The 12,993-nt window shown below is 40.8% G+C and overlaps 1 protein-coding gene across 1 annotated transcript in view; it reads right to left on the bottom strand.

Annotated features, from left to right (window-relative positions):
* Positions 1-791: 791 nt before the first annotated feature.
* LOC136886508 (phenoloxidase 1) overlaps positions 792-12,993 on the bottom strand; it is a 60,634-nt gene continuing 48,432 nt past the window's right edge. Inside the window, exons 10-13 of the mRNA XM_067159323.2 lie at positions 12,107-12,295; positions 5,706-5,841; positions 3,249-3,475; positions 792-1,201 (exon numbers count right to left, since the gene is read on the bottom strand). Coding sequence (XP_067015424.2) covers positions 935-1,201; positions 3,249-3,475; positions 5,706-5,841; positions 12,107-12,295 — 819 coding nt within the window. The 3' untranslated portion in view covers positions 792-934. The remainder of the gene's footprint in view (positions 1,202-3,248; positions 3,476-5,705; positions 5,842-12,106; positions 12,296-12,993) is intronic.

Raw genomic sequence — 12,993 nt, 5'->3', positions numbered from 1 at the left:
CAACAACCCCTAAATACCATCAACTGGGCGAGTTGGCCATGCAGTTAGGAGTGCATGTCTGTGAGCTTGCATCTGGGAGATAGTGGGTTTGAATCCCACTCTCGGCAGCCCTGAAGATGGTTTTCCGTGGTTTCCCATTTTCATACCAGGTAAATGCTGGGGTTGTACCTTAATTAAGGCCATGGCCGTGTCTTTCCAACTCCTAGGCCTTTCCTATCCCATCGTCGTCATAAGACCTATCTGTGTTGGTGCAACGTAATGCAACTAGTAAAAAAATAATAATAAATAAGCACCGTCATAACCATGTGCAGAAATTGGTACCCTTTATTTACAATCCCATTTATGTGATTACCCCAATGAAGATCTTTCTTTATATTAACACCTAGGTACTTACAATAATCCCCAAATGGAACTCTTATCCCATCAATGCAGTAATTGAAGCTGAGATTACTTTTCCTATTTGTGAAGCTCACAACCTGACTTTTAACCCTCTTTACCATCATACCATTGCCTGTTGTCAGTCTCACAATATTGTCAAGGTCATTTTGCAGTTTCTCACAATCTTGTAACTTATTTATTACTCTGTACAGAATAACACCACCCACCTCTGATTCCACTTCTTTACTCATATCATTTATATATATATATATATATATATATAAGAAAACATAAAGGTCCAATTATACTGCCTTTTATGATACATCTGAATATATTCAGTCAGTTGTATGTAAAAAATGGCTGGTTTTGTAAGTTTGGAAGTTTGCTTGTTTTTATTTCTCAGGAGTTAGGGATTATTTGAAAGCTTTATTTTTTTTTTTAACAAAATGATATGCTTTTATCATGAATCACAATTCTGTTGTTTGTCAAATTCTTTGTCTGAACACAATACTGAAGCTGAAATTCTGTCCTGTAACCAATAGACGGATAGTATCATCTAAAGGCTGCGTCTGGGTCTGCTTGGAGAATTCTGTCTGGTCTGAGTGATGTTAGCAGCATTGCGTAGCTCGGTGCGGTCTGTGAAGCGTATCTTCACGTCTATCAGTTGCATGTTGGGGAGCAGGAACTGTCGTATGGAAGATGCGCCAGGCCGAGGATTACGGTCAAAGGGATAACCCATGGGGCGACGGTCGGGATATTTACGCTCGAACCATCCGCAGATGCTCTCTGCAGCGCGACAGCCCCTTGGCGGTGGTTGGTCGACCTGGAAGAAGAAAGTACAGAGAGTGAGATGTTGATGATACAGTGGAAACCACAATAACTAAAGAGAGACGGTAGGTGTCATGTGCAGCCAAGCGCTGTAACTTACTGCATATCAGTGTGCCGAGCACCCCGCGTATCTTCCTTATCCCAAATACTTTTACATTGTAATATAATATTTTCACATGAAAACCACTATCATATTGCATAAATCCATTATTGGACCGATGACCTCGATGTTAGGCCCCTTTTAATAACAAGCAAGCAAGCAAATCTATTATTTTTATTATTTTGTTTGTGTACTTTTGTAAATATTGCAGACCTAGTTTGAAAGCCAGAATAGTGAGAACTTTTGTTAGTATGTTTAAAAATCATTTTTATTTTCCAATATACCAGAAATGTTAGTATTTAGAGATCCCAATTACTTGAAAGAATTTAAAATAAGAACCCTACACATTACATTAGTGTTTTAGAGAGTGATTATGAAGACAGTGATGTTTGTGACGATGAAATAGACCCTGAAACCCTGAACATCTTAGTTCAAGTTTGAGTGATGCGTGTAATAGTGCTGATGACAGGGAAAGTGATACAAATGGCGACGGTGGCCAAGGTCTTTCGAAACAAGTTCGAACCTCGGCGCAGACTAACTTGAACGATTGGAACTGGACAAAAACTGACAATATCCCTGTTGTATATACGTTCAGTGAATACAGCAGGGTTTGTGATAACTTATTGAAAAAGTTACTGTGCAGACGACTGGCGTAGTGTGGGATTTAAATGTGTTTTCTCATGAACTGCTACGGTATTTAAATACGATGAGAATAGGTTAAAAACTTACCATTTTATGTCTACTTTTTTCAATTTGGATATTTAACTCCTGCCCCCCTGTTATATCCCTCAGACCCAGGTATTTTTCTGTATATAAATTTTTGTTATAAGATGTATTTAATAGGAGGACATATTAAATTTCCCTTGTAAAGTGAAAGAAAAAAAAATGTTTGTGCCCCCTCCCTCCATCTTCTTATTCCCAATCGCCGCTACTGCTTGGAAAATCTTTTGAAAAGACTGTAATCATGTTAACTGACCCACCACTCATATACAAAATTGCCATAGGAAACCAAGAAATCCAAATTGTAGATAAAAATAAATATCTGGGAGAAATCGTAACATATAACCTCAAAGAAAAGCCAACATAGCATAACAGAATAAATAAATTGACCAGAACACAATATGTCACCAAGATTACCTACAACACAAAGGGCCTGTCAATCGCAACATCATTAAAACACTACAAAACAGTCACTTTACCAGAAATAACATATGCAAGTGAAACGATCTTCAAAGCAACTAACACTGCACAAATGGACAAATTATTCAAAATAAAGAGAAGTATCATTAGAACGTGCATCAACAAATCATACCAAAAAGATGGACACTGGAGAATAGCTTCTAATGAAACAGTCTACAAGGAAATAGAACCAGTAATGAGCACAATAAGAAAGAAACGCATTTCATTTTTTGGACATCTAATCAGGACACCAAAGAATAGGATCATCAGAAAAATAATAGAAAATGATGGAATAATAGTGAGTGCAGCACTAATTGGATTACAGAAATCAAGGAAGATATAGATGAAGTACAAATTACAGTGGAAGACCTAAGAAACAAAACTGACAAAATCAGGAAACTCACAGACAAACCAACCAGACTGCAAACCAGAATCAACAAACAGACACTAGGAAGGGTGATTTCCAATGAAGAAAGAAAACGATAAGATCCAAAAGAATCAAGAAGTACTGGCCTAACAGGAAACTGAAAAGTTATTTGTATAAAGTTGGCTAGAGTGGTCCAATGAAGGCCATAAAATGTAAATTATAAAAAAGAGGATGCGAGACGAAGAAACCTGGATTGGTACAAAATGAAGGAAGAGGAATGGTGGAAGGAGAGAGGAAGGTGGAGAAATGCCATAGATGTCCCAACATGGCAAGGGAAAGGAGGATGAGAAGGTACAAGAAGAAAAATTGTAATAAAGCAGGTACAACATGACTTACCTTGTCATCGGCAAAGTTGGACACCATGACGAAGAGCTCAGCTGGGTAGCCCGCTGCTGTTCCTTTAGGGATGAGCATGTGCTGAGGCCACCCACAGCCGCAGAAGTTAAACTCTTGGTCATCAGGGGTCACCTGTGTCGGGTCCAGTCTCCGGAAAGTGCGTTCGTAGGGAATGGTGATGGACGACTGTCGGGAGTTACGTTCGATCGTGTTGGATCCCTTGCGAACTGCGAGAGGCAAGAAGTGAAAGAAGGAATTCATTATATTTTCTACAATGTAAGTAACAGAAACAGAATAAAAACATAATTCTTTCAAGATGAAATGGCGTATGGCTTTTAGTGCCGGGAGTGTCCGAGGATATGTTCGGCTCGCCAAATGCAGGTCTTTTGATTTGACTCCTGTAGGCGACCTGCGTATCATGATGAGGATGAAATGATGATGAATACAACACGTACACCCAGCCTCCATGCCAGAAAAATTAACCAATGATGGTTGAAATTCCCGACCCTGCTGGGAATCGAACCTGGGACCCCTGTGACCATAGGCCAGCGCGCTAACCATTTAGCCATGGAGCTGGACATTCTTTCAAGATAATAAGCTAGGAAGAAATATAAGAAAGGTTAACACTTTGAAGACGAGCGCTGTGTGCTGTATGTCGATGGTAATGTTCTGTGGAGGTCGAGCGACGTATGCTATATGGCGTTGAGTTCTAAGTGCTTATATACCCGCTTCAACGTCACAAACGTTAGCAGAGTGCTGGAACACATTCCGCAGCTCTTGTAGCTCATTAAAAAAATACCAAGTAGCAGCACATTATCGGAATCTAATTCTATTATGATACTAAGTTAGTACTATCGAAGCCGCACGGTCTCACGTGGCCGACGACTAGAGTCAATTCCCACAATAAATGTGACTTTTTTCACTTCTCAACGATTAATATATATGTTGTGTTTCATAAATGTACTGTGGTGTGTGTGAACACAAAACTTTTTATATTTTTCGTATGAATTTTGGAAATTAACAAAATTGAAAAGAGGAAAATGTTTTTTAAATGTATTTATAAAAGTTAGTGGTTTGCTCCAATTTCAAAAAACAAGGTATGCATGCATAGCTCAAACATTGCTGAATCCAAAATAGATTTGTGACTTTAAGTAAGGTTATCAGTTATTTTTGTATAAAAATATGAAAACGCACAAAAATGCTCAGTCTGCAGTGTAAGATCTATCTTCACCTACTCAGTTAAACGTAATGAGGGAGTGATAAAAGGAATTGAGAAAGACAATCTAATCTTCTTCATCTCTTTCTTTGAAGCCCCCTGTGAGCTTGTTCTTGCTTCCCAGCTTCATCAGGCAGGTGGGCATCAACACTCATTGAGGGGCCAACTTGATGGTTTTTCGGTGAAATTCCAGACCTAATCACACAAGTTTTATAAGCAGGTGATGAAGTAGAAAGCATGCAAAACTTACGAGGAATTCATTTTAGAGAAGAGATGTGTTCATTGCCATGTCCAGCGACCCACCAGCCCACCCCAAGAAGTACATTTACTTTTATAACCTAATGAAGAGCAGAGCACATGATGTTCCATTGCTGGAATGGCTACTTGCATTGCTATTGGCTGACGTAAAATACGTTGTGACGTCATTCCCATCGGTGATCAGAAGTACATAGCGTTACCAACCCGCAGAGTAAGAAAACCACAGCTAATAACACATGTAAGTGAAGCCTTGGGAGGTCAACTGAGTAGAGGTGGGTTTGATTCCCACCTGAGCCATCCTGAAAGTGGTTTTCCATGGTTTCCCACTTCTCTTCCAGTCACATGCTGGGATGGTACCTAACTTAAGGCCACGGCCGCTTCCTTCCCTCTTCCTTGTCTATCCCTTCCAATCTTCCTATCCCCCACCAAAGCCTCTGTTCAGCATAGCAGGTGAGGCCACCTGGGCGAGGTACTGGTCATCCTCCCCAGTTGTATCCCCGACCCAATGTCTCACGCTCCAGGACACTGCCCTTGAGGCGGTAGAGGTGGGATTCCTCGCTTGGTCCGAGGGAAAAGCCAACCCTGGAGGGTAAGCAGATTAAGAAAGAATAAATGGATACACATTGTGGACAGAGGTAGATGGGCCCTCCCCATCACATTACCTCTGGCTCAACCTCAAAAACATTACTGACCTACGGTCGTTCAAGTATACTTGTGCCTTGCAGTACCTACCAATGGCCAGGAGGCAATAATGCTCGATCTTTCAATGTTAAAAGCTTAGCGTAGAACCATGAAAAATCTTTTATATACCCCGTTATGGCAATCCACATCACATACGAGTGTTAAGCTATTAGCCCCAGTTAAAAATTGCTGGCAGATCTAAAACACTGAACGTAAGTTGAACATTAAAGCTTGAAATTTTGTTCACCAAATGAAAACGAAAAATAATTCATGCACTAGAGGGTTAAAGAAAGGATACTTACGATCGACCGGAAATCTGTCCATCTCGATGAACAAAAGTCTCTGCGTACGGAATGGCATCGGTAGACCACGCTCGTCAAACTTGGGAGCCATAAAAATCCGCACAGTTCCCTTGCGAGGCTGACCACTGTTCTCCACCTGTGCAAGAAGAGTTTTGGCTGAGAAGAGCATCAACTCTGTCACATCAGACAAATTAGTCAGGACAAGATTATGTTTTCTTTTTTGTTATTAACATAAGGCTACCTTCGGCAGTGTTGACCCTGTTACAAGGCTCTTCACAAGCTTAGTAGAAAATTGATTGGTGTGTTATAGAGGGAAGACTGAGAGAAAAAAAAAATACCGGGCGAGTTGGCCGTGCGGTTAGGAGCGCACAGCAGTGAGCTCGCATCCGGGAGATAGTGGGTTCGAATCTCACTGTCGTCAGCCCTGAAGATGGTTTTCGATGGTTTTCCATTTTGACACTAGGCAAATGCTGGGGCTGTACCTTAATTAAGGCCACTGCCGCTTCCTTCCCATTCCTAGGCCTTTCCTGTCCCATCGTCGCCATAAGACTTATCTGTGTCAGTGCGACGTAAAGCAACTAGCGGAGAAAAATTTCTTATACAGTTTTATGGAATATTCCATGATCATGAAGAGAATTATACTCTGGTTCTTAGAGAATCCTGGAACCAATGATGCAGTGGCATCCGCACCTTAATATCGCGATTATTTTAGTTTTTTTTAATAATCTACTTTATGTTGCACTGGCACAGATAGGTCTTATGGCAAGGATGGGATAGGAAATGACTAGGAGTGGGAAGGAAGTGTCCATGGCCTTAATGAAGGTACAGTCCCAGCATTTGCCTGGTGTGAAAATGGGAAACAACAGAAAACCATCTTCGGGGCTGCCGACAATGGGGTTCAAACCCACTATCTCCCAAATGCAAGCACACAGCTGTGCGCTCCTAACTGCATGGCCAACTCGCTTCAATAAAGATTGTGCAGGCATAAATCTCGCACCCATGTAGAACTGCTGCATTGTTCTTATTTCCACTGTTGATGGGTCAGGAGGATGCCTATAAAGCTCAAAGGCAAGATATACAAGACTGTTGTTAGACCTGCTCTCACTTACGGCTCCGAGCGGTGAACACGGCAAAAGAAGCATGATCAGCAAATGTATGTAACAGAAATGCAGATGCTGCAATGGTCAGTGGATGTTACCCTCTTGGATCGAGTGTGCAATGAGCGTACATGAGGATTATTTAGTACGGCCCGTATCGGTGAGAAATTGGAGAAGTGGCAGTTGCACTGGTACGGACATGTGCAACGTCCAGATGAAGATCATCCTGTTAAGAGAGCTCTTGCAATCGCACGGGCATCTGAGAGCAACATGGTGGCGTACAGCCGTAAAGGCCTTGAATAGAAACGGCATTCCAGTGGCGGAGAAATCCAACCGCAGGGATCAGATACTTGGGAGTGTCCATTGTGGGCACACATATGGTAAGAAAATAATAAGAAGAAGATGGCCATGGTCTTCTGAGACATCCTAGTGTGAAAATGGTAGGCCATCTTCAGCACAGCTGACAATAAGGCTTGAACTCACCATTTTTTTTTTTTTTTTCTCCTTTTATGTTTGTCCTGTGTTTCTAATCTTTTACCACCTATTGTCCACCTCCATAGCCTAATGGTTAGTGTCATTAGCGGCTGTTCTCGGGGTCCCGGGTTCAATTCCCGATACTGCCAGCAATTTAAGAATGGTAGAAGAGCTGGTATGTGGTTGAAATTGTACATACAGCTCACCTCCATTGGGGGTGTGTCTGAAAAGAACTGCACCACCTCGGGATCAGGACATGGCTCCACGGCTAAATGGATAGCATGCTGGCCTTTGGTCACCAGGGTACCACGTTTGATTCCTGGCAGGGTTGGGAATTTAAACCATTATTGGTTAATTCCGTTGGCATGGGGGCTGCGTTTATTTGTCATCTTCATTATCACGATGTGTAGGTCACCTACGGGGTTCAAATCAAAAGACTTGCGAACTGAACCATGTCCTATTGTTATCTTTCTCTTATCTTTCTTCCTTTTTCCCGTGCTTATCCAGCTTCCTTCTTATCCTACACTTATCAAGACAGAAGATCTGTCAAGATGGCTCCTCAGTGAGTGTTGATGCTCACCCTCCTGATGAAGCTGGGAAGCAGAAACGAGCTTGTTGGGGGCTGAGAAGAGGTGGATGTAGAAGAACTGGGACTGATGAGAAGATGGGAGTGTATGAAGATGTGGAGATTGTACTTGTCCTTTTGTGGTTTCATGTTTGTCCTTTTCTCATCTTTCTGTCGCTCTATCCTATTATATATTCCATTCTTGTTCCTTTCTCTCTACTTACAAATTGAATATTCAATCCAGTGTTTCTTACATGAGAGATATATTTTGAAGGAAATAATATAAATTTACTGATCCTCATTTATATCACTCACTCACTCACTCACTGATCTGCATTTAGGGCAGTCACCCAGAGGCAGATTCTCTATCTGCAGCCTTTTCTTAAATGATTTCAAAGAAATTGGAAATTAATTGAACATCTCCCTTAGTAAGTTATTCCAATCCCTAACTCCCCTTCCTATAAACGACATTTGCCCCAATTTGTCCTCCTGAATTCCAACTTTATCTTCATATTGTGATCTTTCCTACTTTTAAAGACACCACTCAAGCTTATTCGTCTACTGATGTCCTCCCATGCCATCTCTCCACTGACAGCTCAGAACATACCAATTAATCGAGCAGCTCGTCTCCTTTCTCCCAAGTCTTCCCCGCCCAAACTTTGCAACATTTTTGTAATGTTACTCTTTTGTCGAAAATCGCCCAGAACAAATCGAGCTGCTTTTCTTTGGATTTTTTCCAATTCTTGAAACAAGTAATCCTGGTGAGGGTCCCATACACTGGAACCATACTCTACTTGGGGTCTTACCAGAGACTTATAAGTCCTCTCCTTTACATCCTTACTACACCCCTAGACCCTCATAACCATGTGCAGAGATCTGTACCCTTTAATTACAATCCCATTTATGTGATTAACCCAATGAAGATCTTTCCTAATATTAACACCCAGATACTTACAATGATCCCCAAAAGGAACTTTCACCCAATCAATGCAGTAATTAAAACTGAGAGGACTTTTCCTATTTATGAAACTCACAACCTGACTTTTAACCCCGTTTATCAACACACCATTGCCTGCTGTCCATCTCACAACATTTTCGAGGTCACTTTGCAGTTGCTCACAATCTTGTAACTTATTTATTACTCTGTACAGAATAACATCATCTGCAAAAAGCCTTATCTCTGATTCTACTTCTTAACTCATATCATTTATATATATAAGAAAACATACAGGTCCAATAATACTGCCTTGAGGAATTCCCCTCTTAATTATTACAGGACAATGAAATGGTTAAGTGTAAGAGAGGGCCTTGAGCCCTAACTTCGCCACCAATAAAGGCATTATCTATCTATCTATCTACAATGACTAAAAGTTTCCCATTAACAATAAATGTCCTATCGAACAAGTATATGTCACAGGGAAAGATAGTATGCAAATTTTGAATGTTCATTGTATGCTGTAATGTTTAACAGAATCTGACCAAAGAATATATTTCCAAAGGGTTTTACCATCTACTGTTATATGGTGAATACTATCTAATTGCTTGCAATTTTTTTTTAATGACTCCATACAGAGCACAACTGCACTTGAATATTGAATTTTCACGACCGCATTGCAATCGAAACAGACTTTCAACGTATTAGGTCGTGTTACGTACATGTAGTATGTGTTGAAGAGATGTTAAGTACAGAACAAAAATGGCCAGCCGGACACCAGTGGGATCCGAACCCACAACCTACATGTACGTAACACGACCTAATACGTTGAAAGTCTGTTTCAATTACAATGCGGTCGTGAAAATTCAATATTCATTGACATGCCCCAAGACGGGTGACTTAAACGCACTCTACAGTGTGCTAGCAGCAGTGCCAGACCTGTAGCTCAGATCCTTTCAAACAGAACAAAGATGGCCTAGGCCAACATAGCTCAATTGGTAGAGCAACCGACACGAAATCAGGAGGTTGTGGGTTCGGATCCCACTGGTGTCCGGCTGGCCATTTTTGTTCTGTACTTAACATCTCTTCAACATGTACTACATGTACCTAACACAACCTAATACGTTGAAAGTCTGTTTCGAGCACAACTGCACTTGTTTACAGGAAGGTATATCACTCGACTTCTTGCTTAATAATACCGTAATAATAATAATAATAATAATAATAATTATTATTATTATTATTATTATTATTATTATTATTATTATTATTATTATTATTATTATTATTATTATTATTTTGCGAGGGAGTGTGGTAAATCTTTCATAAGACACTTATGAGGGTCCACACTCAACAAGTTTGTGGAGATTCTTACCCACTAAAAACCACACTCCCTTTTCCCACGACGTTTATCTCCGCCCCGGAAACCGCTCTCGCATTACTTCAGGACGGATGTCGTACTTAATGCATCTTTTGCTTCATCTTCCTTCTTCTGCCTTACTGTCTGTCGTAATCATCCAGGTCCTTCTTCTTTTGACGCAGAATATTTTCTACGTAGACTGCCACCTGGTCCCAAGATTCTTGACTTCGTAGCATTACTGACACGATACCTTCTGGTGTCAATTCTCCCTGCATAACTTCTAAGCATCTTCTTTGTGGCAGCCAATGAACACACACAAAGAAAGCATGTAATACGTCATCGATATCACCGCAGTATATGCACACCAAACTAGTTGCTAGCCCTAGTCTATGAAGAAATTTTCGGAAGTATCCATGACCTGTCAAGAACTGTGTGAGATAGTGGTTCACTTCACCATGATTTCGGCCAACCCATACACCCAGAGAAGGTATCAGTCTTTTGTTCCATTTCCCTCTAGAATCATCTTCCCATCATGTTTGCCATCGTTGTATTCTGCGACTAAGAGCCAAAGCCTTTGCCCTTTTCCTTCCTAACTCTTCTTGTGTGAGCCAAATTTCTTGTCTTTTGAAGGGCAACAAGTCAATAGGAGCTACTGCTGCTATTGCTAGAATCGCAGGTTCTGATACTGTACGATATGTGCAAGCAATTCATAAAGCTGCTCTCCGTTGTACAGCCGCAATTCTTTTCCGATATTTTGCAATTTTTAACGATTCAGCCCAAATTTCCAAACCGTATAGCAGCATCGATTGAACAGTCGACATGAGAAGCCGCCTTTTACTAGATTTCGGCCCCTTGATATTTCCCATGAGTCTACTAAGTGCAGTCATGGTTTTCGCTGCCTTATCTGTTACCCGTTGAATGTGGTCCCAATATGTAAGCTTAGTATCAAGCGTCACACCAAGATATTTTGTGCTCCTAGTTGTTTCGATGGCTATCTGCCCGATCTGCATCGGTCCAACAGTATTAATCCTTTTCCTCGGCAGGAGGACAATTTCCATTTTATGATCTGCGAGTTCTAACTTGTGATTTATCGTCCATTCTTTGACACGTCGCATCACCTGATTCAATTTAAATTGAGCTAGCTCTAGGTTACGGGTTACTATCACAGCAGCCACATCATCAGCATAATCCACAATTTTTACATCTTCTGGCATCTCCAGCCATAACAAACCATCAAACATGATATTCCAAAGGTGTGGTCCGAGAATTGAGCCTTGTGCTGCACTAGCTGTGAGCCATTTTCTTCTCTGACCATCTTCCGTGTCGTATAACTATGTATGGTCTTTCAAATAGTCTCACAGTATATACACGAGATATTCTGGTAGCTTGAAAGTTTCTTGTAGAGCTTCCAAAATATCACTCCATCTTGCCGAGTTGAAAGCGTTTTTAACATCTAGAGTCACAAGAAGTGTCAGCTTTCTAGAGTAATGATTACCCATTTGAGCTCGTTCTGCTGTCTTCACCACTTCTTTCACAGCATCTAGCGTTGAGTGACCTCTGCAAAATCCATGTTGTTGGTCGGAAACCGGTAGGTCGCCAGCTAATCGGACTGCTGCTAGTATTCTCGGTTGTAATAGCTTCTCTAAACCTTTCCCGGCAGTGTCCAGCATACATAGAGGTCTGTAATCCCCAGTTTTCCCTTTGCTGATCAGAACCAATCAAGTTATCTTCCAACGAAAGCTAAAAATTCCCGCTTTCAAACAATGGTTATACATTCTCAACAGAAGTTGAGGACATAATTTGACTGCCGACTTTAGTACTTCTGCTGGAATACCATCTGGTCCAGGGGCTTTCTTATTTCTAAGGGAATTGATAGTAATAATAATAATAATAATAATAATAATAATAATAATAATAATAATAATAATAATAATAATAATAATAATAATAATAATAATACATTTCACTAACCTGAATGCGGTAGGTAAAAGGAGCATGTTGGAGATGTGTGAGACGAGCGTAGACAGCCCCTTGGGGAGCAATATCCAGACCTCGCGATAGCTCCACATCGCTCTGCTGCCAGAAAGTGTTGAACTCATTTCTGGGATTTCCTTGGGATACAACCTCAATGGATCTCACAGCAATTCCATCATAGCCCAGCTGTAACATGACAAGAACACCCACATGAATAAAATGATAACCATGTAGGATATTAATCAGTCAAAAAGTGACCAGAAAAAAATTGAAATGGCATATGGCTTTTAGTGCCAGGAGTGTCCGAGGACAAGTTCAGCTCGCCAGATGCAGGTCTTTTGATTTGACTCCCCTAGGCGACCTGCATGTCATGATGAGGATGGAATGATGTTGAAGATGGCACATACATCTAGCCCCCATGCCTGCAGAATTAACCAATTATAGTCTATTATTATGGTGTTCTCAAATTGGTCCGATGGTTATATGAATTTGGAGATCAACCAATTAGTGGGATCAGACTGGTCCATTGGTTAACACAGGGGATGAGGTTGAACTGGTCTGATGCTAAAATATCAAAACCAAGGATCGAAGAAGCCTTATTGTCCACTCACATATTATGCCAACTGTCCCAATAAAATTACACAGGACAATATAGTAAATATATGTAGCAGCCTTTCTGCATTGTCTAATAACACATTAATGTAGTGGCCTTTAGGTTAGGTTGGGTTGGGTTGGGTTGGGTTGGGTTGGGTTGGGTTGGGTTGGGTTAAGTTAGGTTTAGGCACTTTTGACCCAATTGTGTCTTCTCACTTTTTGAATATTTAAATCCCTCAAGAACTACTAACTTAATATGGAAACCATTGTAAACTTCTGCTAGTATTACA

Source organism: Anabrus simplex, chromosome X (assembly GCF_040414725.1).
Source record: "Anabrus simplex isolate iqAnaSimp1 chromosome X, ASM4041472v1, whole genome shotgun sequence".
In the NCBI taxonomy this organism is placed as follows: Eukaryota; Metazoa; Arthropoda; class Insecta; order Orthoptera; family Tettigoniidae; genus Anabrus; species Anabrus simplex.
This window is presented reverse-complemented; position numbering and strand designations above follow the sequence as displayed.